Source organism: Hyalella azteca, unplaced genomic scaffold (assembly GCF_000764305.2).
Source record: "Hyalella azteca isolate HAZT.00-mixed unplaced genomic scaffold, Hazt_2.0.2 contig5918, whole genome shotgun sequence".
NCBI classification, from domain to species: Eukaryota; Metazoa; Arthropoda; class Malacostraca; order Amphipoda; family Hyalellidae; genus Hyalella; species Hyalella azteca.
The window spans coordinates 349,086-358,906 of record NW_025936095.1 but is presented as its reverse complement, the minus strand read 5'-3'; the positions used below and the strand labels follow the sequence as shown (position 1 = coordinate 358,906).

Here is a 9,821-nt window from a genome sequence, read left to right as displayed (position 1 = left end):
GTTCACTGAAACGTATCGCAAGCGTCTTGACATGAACGCGGGGCATACGGGTCGAAGACAACGCAACGCACGCGTGTTAGCACGCGTATGGTCGCGTGCCGATGGATAATCATTGCACTCGTAATGAAGCTCGCGCAAACGCAGGCGCGACCCTAAAATTTCGTTTCAAAATACTATCTCAAAAGTTTTGAACGGTTTGCGTGAGCAAAAAAACATTCAAATCAAGAAAACGTAACCCACGCATTTAGATACTCGTGCGCCTACTCTTGCATCGTATATGGGTTTTTGAATCAGAGGCTTGTCACGCTATCGCTAAGAAGTAATGCCAGCTACTGAGCAGGGCAAGCCAATGGTGGCCTGACCAGCCACTGAATTCGTGTGTCATTTGACCCTTATCTTTTTTACCATGGAACTACCCAAAATAGCACCTTTTGGGAGGCTGATTAGGGGAGGCGGCCATCTCATGTCTGATTCATCTCTAATCCGAGTGCGGCAACCGAAAAACGAACGATAGCCGCGCCTAAATTTTGACAGGGAAAGGAACAACTATTGTTGCGAAAATAATATGAGAGTGGCACTTGCAAAGGTGAAGCCGCGCATTCCTGAAATTGTCACACTTCGGCAACAACAAAAGCCACATTGATTTGCAATGAATATTCATTTTGCTTTTTGTTTATGTGCTAAATTTATGTTGTGTATGTTTTTTCTTTCGACAAAGTGATTTCGTGTGCAAATGACGCATGGTACAGTTTATGCAGTTATACAGTATATAGTTATATATATATACCATAGACATATGTTTTGAATTAAAAAAAAAATATTTTATTTTCCACCTTCGAAGGGTTCGACTTTCAATGCGCAGTTGCTGCATTAATGGCATTGATGTCAAGGAGTCCGTTACTAAATTGGGTTCTCCAAGTTTAATATGAGTCAGTTCAGATTTTAATATGAGTCAGTTCAACAACAGTTGTATGTCCGAAAGTTGTTCAAGTAAATAAATATTTAGATTCAACTTGAAAGTTCCCCAAAACCTAGACATTTATTTCTTTTGAAACGACCAAAATACTGTTCCAATTTCACAATTGTCAGTTCAGCCATTTTTGAAATATAATTAAAATAAATAATTTTTCAACTTCAACTTCAGCCTAGTCCGTTCATTCATTTCCCAAATGCCTATTCCGGTTGGGAATTCAAATGATTCAACACCAACTATTACCTCACTCGAGGATTTCATTCGCTTCTCAACTGTGCAGTTGCTGCAAGAATTACATAGTTGTTAGTTCAACTAATTCAGAATATGCGTTTACCGGTGATAACTACAATGATTCAGCACCTAATATCACCTAATTTTAGGAATTCATTCACTTCCTAACAGCGCATTTCATTATGAGAAATAGACAAAAGAACGGACGATACCTAAAATAACAATACTAAGCAATAAACAGAGTAAATGAATTTCAGACTACTATATTTTACAATTTTATTACGGTCAAATGAGTCAGAGAAGTGCATCACTATTTGGACAGCGATTGACTCACCTATAAGTAGGTCATCCAGACCCACCCATTTCTCTCAGTGCAAATATCAGGCATAATAAAAAAAAATTCACATCTCAAAAGTGTATAATGAAACATTTCTTAGAAAGAAAATACTCATAACTTATTCCGCACCTCGTGACGAAGTGTAATGCATTAAGGACAATTACGAGATTAAAAACTATTGACAGTCGCGATACATTACTTGGCTCGTTATTATCATTCCCATAAATCATTCATCACCTACGTTACAATGACGAATTAAACGGTGAATTATTTCTCTCCTCTCTCTGTTAATTCATTGTGTAATTACGAGAGAAATTAGGAGTTTAGGTCACTTTACATCCAGTAGAATTCTTCTTAAAAGACACCCAACTGCATGACGAGATGCAGAAATGAATGAATTTTGAGATCTGCTCAAAAAAGTTGAGATTCGTCTTTCATGTGAAAACGATGATTTTTGGGTCAATTTGTTTCTTGTAGAATTATCTGAATATAATTCCGTGCAAGATACACAATTTTAATCGTATAAATGAAGTCCAATGAAAATTATGTAAAAAATTCTCACAAAAAATATGAAAAATGAATTGGAATTTCACTTAGAACCAAAATGCAAAACCTATTGGCAGATTTAAATCTAACTGGCTTAATTCCACCATTGCATGAACTAACGAAAAAATTTTTTAGACCTAAGTTAAAAGAAATTATGCATCGTCTCCACGCTTAATTTTATACTAGCTACGATCATTTTCACTTGGAACAAGTTGCTGCGAGAGAATAAGGTCAATATATTTATGTTCTAGGCAACTTTTATCCTTTTGATCTGTAGACAAATCTTTTCTCAAATTTGTCTGGAATTCATTGACGTGCTGCGTCATGTTCAGTTCTTGCCACGCTTTATAAAAAGCCTGAAAAGTACAGAAATATTTAGATGATGAATAGTAGTTGTCAATAAGTACATGAATTATCGCCGCAATATTCATTGTTTTTTGTTGAAGGCTCATCAGGATTCGAAATTAATAATGAATTTGACCATCCGTTAGAAAATTATTTCTTCAACACATTGAACAAATACGAGTAGGGCAACATGGGGCAGCGCCCTTTTTTAAACTAAATTTTTGATGAAGTTTTAATTGATACGACTTACGAGGTGGTTCTTTGTTTTGTTTAAAGGTACAACTAATGAGGAATGTATGATGTGAATTAGACGCATATAGAGTTATTCAATTTTTAATGAAACCCTATTTTGTAAAAAGGGTCAAAATGGGCCCATTGCCCCAACCCTGGGGCAATGGGCCCATGGGCTTGGGGCAAGGCGCCCACCCTTGGTCCCTTTACCACAATTGCATATTTTTCGTTTAAAAATGATAAAACAACACTTTACAGTTAAAAATAAGAAAAATGTAATAAAAAATATGACATTCATTTATTTATTAACAACTCAAAAAAATCATATCCTTAACTTGAAAAAATATACCCTTGGCTTAAAAAATCTATCACTGACGTGAAGAAAAATATTTCATTGACCTAAAAATATATATCCTTGACTTGAAAAAGATATCCTTGCGATAAAAAATTCGTCCTTGACATGAAAAAATGTATCCTTGACTAGAAAAAATATATTTAGCTGATCAGAAAAAACTTCGTTCCAGTTTCGTCCATAATCAAGATATTATGTGCAGAGAATTCGTACCGAATCGTGATTTCAGGAAACACCACAAAAACTCATCAACTTTTGGCTCATTGGTGTTGACTGAAATCAACTTGTGGCATGGCAAGAGTCAATAACTCGACAAGGGGTCATAAATGCGCATAACTAGAAACTAAACCTGCTTGCTGCCTTGAGGCGGCAAATCAAAAAAATCATGCAATATGAGGAGTAATTTGTAATTCAAAAAGCTAGTCATAGTTTGAAAAGGTATTGAGGCAAATCTAATGATTTATAACACAAGACTTCAACCATGGGCGCTTTGCCCCGTGACATGCGTGGGCCCGTTGCCCCACTAGGTATCATTTCAATTTATATCGTGTCAACATTTTATTTTAAAAGCTAATAGTCTAAACTTGATCTCAAATTATCCCTATAAATATTACTTTCAAAATAAAATTCACAGTAATTTCAAAAGCTTCATCTACAGTAATCGAAAACAGTTTTATTTAGCAGCAAAAAATTTTTATCTGGGCTAAAACAGTTATTCACAAATAACTAAATAACGCAAACACTTAGCGAAACGTAAATCCGTACACTTCATCCCAGTGAAACTGTCGACCGGCGGTAGAGCGCACGTCCCAATATCTGCCATACTTAGCGAGAAACCCGCTATGGGCCCATGACCCGCAGTGGGCTCGCTGCCCCATGTTACCCTATTATTAATTATTTATTCCTGGCTGTCTCCTAAAATGAACATGAATTATGAATGAACTTATAAAATAGTTATAAAATCAAACCTATAAAGAATAGAGTAGTCATTAGCATAATTATTTTAAGGGAGAGTAGCCAACATTAATTTCAACATTTAGTGCCACCCAAAACTTGCGTGTTAAGAAGCGCTATAAGAAAAATTTATGAAGGTAATTCTGAGTCCATTTTCTCAGTTAATAAATCTAGACGGGAAAACTAAACCTCTTCTCTCAGAGATATTCGAATTTTTTGACGGTACCCGCCGTAACCATTTCACTGCTGAAGCGAATTCTTTTTACTAGGCCTTCAAAGACGAATAACATTATTCTGCACACATTGGAGAAGTGAAGACCAACCCTTTGTTTACTGATGTTAAATACAGTTCCGAAGACTTAAGATACCATTATCGTCGACGACGTTTTATTAAAACCCTAGACAAGTGGTATTCATTAAGAGAATATATGTAGTGTAAGAGTTAACGTTTAGCGGGCCCACGACCCTTGCATCACCGGCACTCGTGACCTGATAGGCCTTTACTTTTAAACGGGAATGCTTAAAGACAACGGTAATTTCTTTACTAAATACATTAAAAATATGGGTACGCTACGCAATCTTTCAGCATACGTTTTCCTGAGCTCTATGTGTACTGCATAATCAAGATTCATAAAAAAAACACATGAAGCTAGGAGCCACTTTGTCTTTAAATCTTGATAAGATTAGGTTCAAAATACATTTGAAATTTTTAGGTAAATAAGATGCGTGAAAATGTATGTATGTTAAGGTGCATAGCCATGCAATCACTTCACAGAAAAAGACCACGTATTTTCCTGAACCACATTTCATGTCTGTCAAAATTTTACTTCAACATTTGGCTAGTATGTATACGTTTTTAAAACAGATAACGGTGTAAGTTTCAATAATCATTAGGGCAAAGAAAAAAACTTCCGTTTTATTGGATATCACATTTTCATATTGAAATTAAAGCTGTATTTAACTTCTAAACATTAGTGGCAGACTTGTTGATAAGAAGATAGACGAGTGGTCACGAGAGAGCTATTGAACTTTGATAACTTGGTACTTTTACATTAAATTTATCAACTAATTAGCTGGATATAAAATACATTCAAAGATTTATTTTATGTTTAAAACAGATTTCAACTCACTATGAATTTTCCATCAGTATAGAAGCTCCCCCCGCTGCCATGGACGGTCTTCGAGCCTTCATTCATCAGTTTAGGACAGGCACGAAGATTTTTTATTTCACAGTAAAAAGGTCGCGCCATCCACTCGCATATCCAAGTGGGTAGAAATGAGCCTTGAACTGTAATGAAAAATCACGAGATAGAAACCCGCAGTCAATGAGAGACGCTAACAGTGATCACGCCACCCGTAGCTATAAGTCTTCGTTCGTTAGAACATGAATATTCCATGCTATGTCGATTAGAAATCACTTTATCTCCGGAAATTTGCAGCATGGTATAGGAAAAGAGGCTTGTATTAATCATATATCTAGAAAGAAGTAATAACATTTTCGAGTGGAATTTATAATGAAACTTGGTGGCGGCAGCCTATTAATTGTGACCTTCACGCTCAAAAATGCTAGTCCTGTGAAACCAGTGCAGAAAATCAAATTTTCGAGGTAGGGCAATAAAAAGGCAGTGGTATGGATAATGGTCGAGGAGTGACCATGGAACTAACACAGTGTATGTGTCAACAGGCCTATCTAGCAATAAATTTTCTTGAAACGTTGAAAATAATTTTAACCATTTTTACTTATTCGGATTTGATTGTCTATAGGATAAGTCTCTTTCCCTTGCATCGAATGTAAATTATCGAGATTAGCAATATCACCGTTTTTTGCAGGATCGAATGCGACTAATAGTAATAGATATCAGTTTACTAACCCTATTTTCTTTTTCCCTAATGTGACTCACCAATTAACTCCGCTAATACTAATTTTTTCTTTTCGTTGGCTTGATGAATTTATTACTACAGTAAGACCTTGAAATTCTCCCAAGTACAACATACCCAAACTTCGTTAATGGAAATCAAACCAAGGCCATGCTGCAATCACCACCTTTGACGGCGAATAGGCGTAGCCCAGCCGCGACGCTATAAGAAATTAATAGTTTTCAAAGGTTCTTGCTCCTCAAATATGGGGCCGCTAATACTGCGCTCAATGCTAGTGGGACTAACCGCTGAGCTAAGCAGTGGCTCACAACAATGATTGAAACAATCAACACTTCTCACTGCTTGTAAAACACGTTGCTTGAGCGACCGTTGTGGTTTTCAACACCTAGTGATAAAAGCATCATTATTCACGGAGTCTGTTTTATTAAATCGCCAATTTACGTCTAATAAAAAAATCCAGGTAAATTAGCGATACTTTTATTGAAATTTAAATCGAGCGTGTTTAGCGTGTTAAGCTGTCTTGTGTCATGAGACGTCGACTCACCTTGGCGAAAAAGATGTTGAGTATATCTTGATCACCAAATTTTAAATAATCGCTGTATGTAACCGTAATGTTGAGCACTTGGTCCTCCCAGCCTCCCGGGAACTGCCTCATGCGGGTTAAATTCATCAGAAGCAAACCTGCGTTAAACCCCATATCTGTCATCCGAACCTCCTGCAAAAATAAGAAGCTATTCAGCCGGTCAGCTTGATGTATATCCCGATGAGAAACCCCTCTACACTCATTGCGGTTGCAAAGTAAGTCATAAATTCAGCAAACATTTGTTTTTCAAGTTGTTACACTCGTGGAGAAAAGATGGAATTCCAACCACATATAAGTATATCATTATTTCATTTGCTTAGATATGTTAAAAGCAGCAAGAGTATTAAAAATATTTATGTATTCAGCCGTTTATATTAGAAGAGAGCTTTGCAAATTGAAATAAACTTGACCTAAATAAACATTGTGAAAGTTAAATTTCACAGTCATTCTTGAATGAGATTATTCGAAACCATGTACAGTAATACCCATCTATGCAAGTGAGCATAGTTAAAAGCTTAATTTTCAAAATTGACTGACTTTCTGAAATATCATACTGATGCTTACAGCTAGCAATAGAAAATATGCAACATGCTTTCTATACAAAGTTCTTTCACCTCCGGTATATAATTATAATCTCGTTTGTCAAGAGCCGCGGCGGCAAACTGGCGTTCGCCGAACTCGCTGAAAATTTGCCAGAGTTCTTCAGGCGGGCGCAGGAAGATGACATCGCTGTCCATGTAGAGGACGGCGGACTCCTCCGGCAGCAGGCGCAGCAGGAAGAGTCGCTGAGACGAGCAGGGGCGGAAGAGGCCTCTCATGTCCTCGTGCCCCGGCGGGTACCACGAGGCCACGAACTGCAAGTGTTCGAACATGGTGGATGTAACTTATCAGTTGGAGCTTCTCTTACATGTTTGTAGTAGAGATATAATATTAGCGTTTTTATCAACTTCCGTCCAACATGGGGCCTTCCTATTGCTGTATAGCGGTGAACAGATGGAGAGAAACGGAAAATATATTTATCTCTAGCCTCAATATTTTCTCTCAGCTTTGGAGAGCGCAGGACATTCCTTCAACTACCAGAAATTATTTTATTCTTCTATAAAAACAACATAAAAGATATTATTCAACATAGAACCTGAAGTGAATTGAAATTACACTCTGAATAATTACGAATTATTTTACACATAATATAATGGCAATTGCAGGTATACCATTGCCAAATACACTCCTAGATATAATAATATCATTACAGTTAGTTTTAATGCGGAATTAATCAAAGAATTGTCACCTGAAACGAGCTTCTCTCTCTGTAGGCCGTTGGCCAGACCTTAGTGGAGAATACGAGCTCGTTGAAGATGGCTTGAGAGTCGCTCACGATATAGAAACTGAGGACCATTCTTCCATTAGTCAAGGCCTTACGCCATTATTGCAACCCATCAAGTATTTTACTCCAGATTTTGATAATCTTAGTTTTATTAAGGGTTAGCTTTCATCATGGTTTCATTCGTTCAAAAGAAACAGTGGAGATCGAAAGAATTTAATTCCTGCTTTTTAAGCTGATATGGGTTTGGAAAAATATTCCATGTTCGTATAATAATGTGCTTCACTGTGTGGTTTATCGAATATCATAGGTCATGATTGCACATTGAATACTACGTAAATGACTGCTACAAAGAAATAGATTAAAATAACTCATTACATGATCTCACCTAATACGCCGGCGTGACAGAAAAATTGCCGCTTTGATAGACACTTTAGCTTGCTGTACCTGCCTGTCAGTTGAGTCCACTAGAGTCTTTGAGTCGCCTGTTGAAAATACTTCATTTGCAATTCACATAATAATAATAAAATAATAATAGCGGTTTTAGCGTTTATAGTCCGTAGACCTGTCGCATATTCTTAACATCTCAGAATATTTACAGCTTGTTGCGGTTTCGAACGCGCAACTCACCGCTACAATTCTGCTGTGCTTAACCGCCCGGCCTCCTTACCGATTCTGACCAGAAACTGGCGCACAGAGCTGGGATCGAACCCGCGCCTCTCTGCGCCAATCTTGGTACTCTGAACTGTAACCACTGGGCCACCCTGCATGAATTATCTTCCCAATTTTGCGACAATCTCTGTAATTATAACCATGGATCGTTTGGAAACAAAAATTGATTAATAAGATAACCACAGTAATACGGTATGAGAATATTAATTACAGATAAAATTGCAACAATCAACTTAAATTTCCGTATAGCGAGAATAGATTTGGCTGCACGAGTGGATATTAATTTCCTATGTTTAATATTTTTCCAGCGTTCAATACTCACTGCTGCACACCACGAGCATAATCTTTAACTCGTCCAATATTTCCAGGTCTTTGCTTGATTCTGAAGGAAGAATATAATATACTAAATTGTTTAATCGTATAGCATTGTTTTTGTTAATCGAAAAATGTAGCTGACTTTACAAAAAGTCAAAATCCACATTGGCTGACAGAACTGCTGCACGAAAGTCTATGAACTTGCGGCACTGAAACTATACAAACGTGCGTATGAAACGTGCTCATAATAATATGAATAATTTTATATACATAATGCTAATCAAAACGAGACACATGTTCCGCTTGAGTTTTACTTCGACTCATGAATTGTTACACAATGATTTACTACAAATAAATATTTCATAGTTTGTAATTATTGCCTGACGCATTCTGCGGTTTGCAACAGCAACAACACAAATTTAAAATCAGTGCTAGACCGCCACATTATGCCAGGACAAACTTACATTGGCATGGTCACACATAAAACATTATATGAAGTCAATACTCTGCAGACCTGATGCGTATAGCGGACGCTGGAGATAAACCGTGAGCAGCAGGAGCGCGGACGCGGCAACCACCAGCCGTAGCAGCGCTTCTGCTCGCCGGCTGCTCAGTCCCTGCTGCACCGATCGTAATATATCCTTCGCAACCCTCATGATACCTTCAATAACTTGCGCTGCGACTTCAACCTTGAAACATAGGACAAGATTGGCAATTTTTAATTCCTTCATGGATGAAATCTGAGAATTTTTGTAAAAATCCAAAAAGGAAACTCATTTCAGTGAAGTAATAAACATTAGAAAAAAGTTGTGTAATCGTGATACTGAATTAATAGTAGTTGGAGCCTCGTAGAGACTACTTTTGAACTGGGAATATGAAATGAGCTAGCCTTTGCACTTAAAATAGTACGAAATTTACGTAAAATTTTATTTTATGATTCAATATCTCAATATTAATAGCCGGGAATTTAGTCACCATGAAAGAATGCACGCACTTCGGGAGTTTAACCAGATGGTCACAGCTGTTGCCTCGAGTTAGAAAACACTTTTCAACAGTCGGAATCGTGAAAATAATCCTATGATC

At 37.1% G+C, this 9,821-nt stretch overlaps 1 protein-coding gene across 1 annotated transcript; it reads right to left on the bottom strand.

The window, feature by feature from the left end:
* Window positions 1-5,535: 5,535 nt before the first annotated feature.
* Window positions 5,536-9,394, bottom strand: LOC108670046 (glucoside xylosyltransferase 2-like). Its single transcript, XM_018157496.2, has 7 exons — window positions 9,253-9,394; window positions 8,746-8,805; window positions 8,140-8,236; window positions 7,719-7,815; window positions 7,045-7,284; window positions 6,392-6,562; window positions 5,536-5,541 (listed from the first exon to the last, which is right to left on the bottom strand). Exons 1-7 carry the CDS (start codon window positions 9,392-9,394, stop codon window positions 5,536-5,538), a joined length of 813 nt encoding a protein of 270 aa, XP_018012985.2.
* Between the last annotated feature and the right edge of the window lie 427 nt (window positions 9,395-9,821).

Bases quoted from the DNA above. Each gene is read 5' to 3' on its own strand.
- LOC108670046 (XM_018157496.2), bottom strand. From the start codon at position 9,394: ATGAGGGTTGCGAAGGATATATTACGATCGGTGCAGCAGGGACTGAGC. The intron at 7,816-8,139 runs GTGAGATCATGT...AATGGTCCTCAG, and splicing joins CTGTCACGCCGGCGTATTAG to TTTCTATATCGTGAGCGACT. The intron at 6,563-7,044 runs GTGAAAGAACTT...TTATTTTTGCAG, and splicing joins ATTATAATTATATACCGGAG to GAGGTTCGGATGACAGATAT.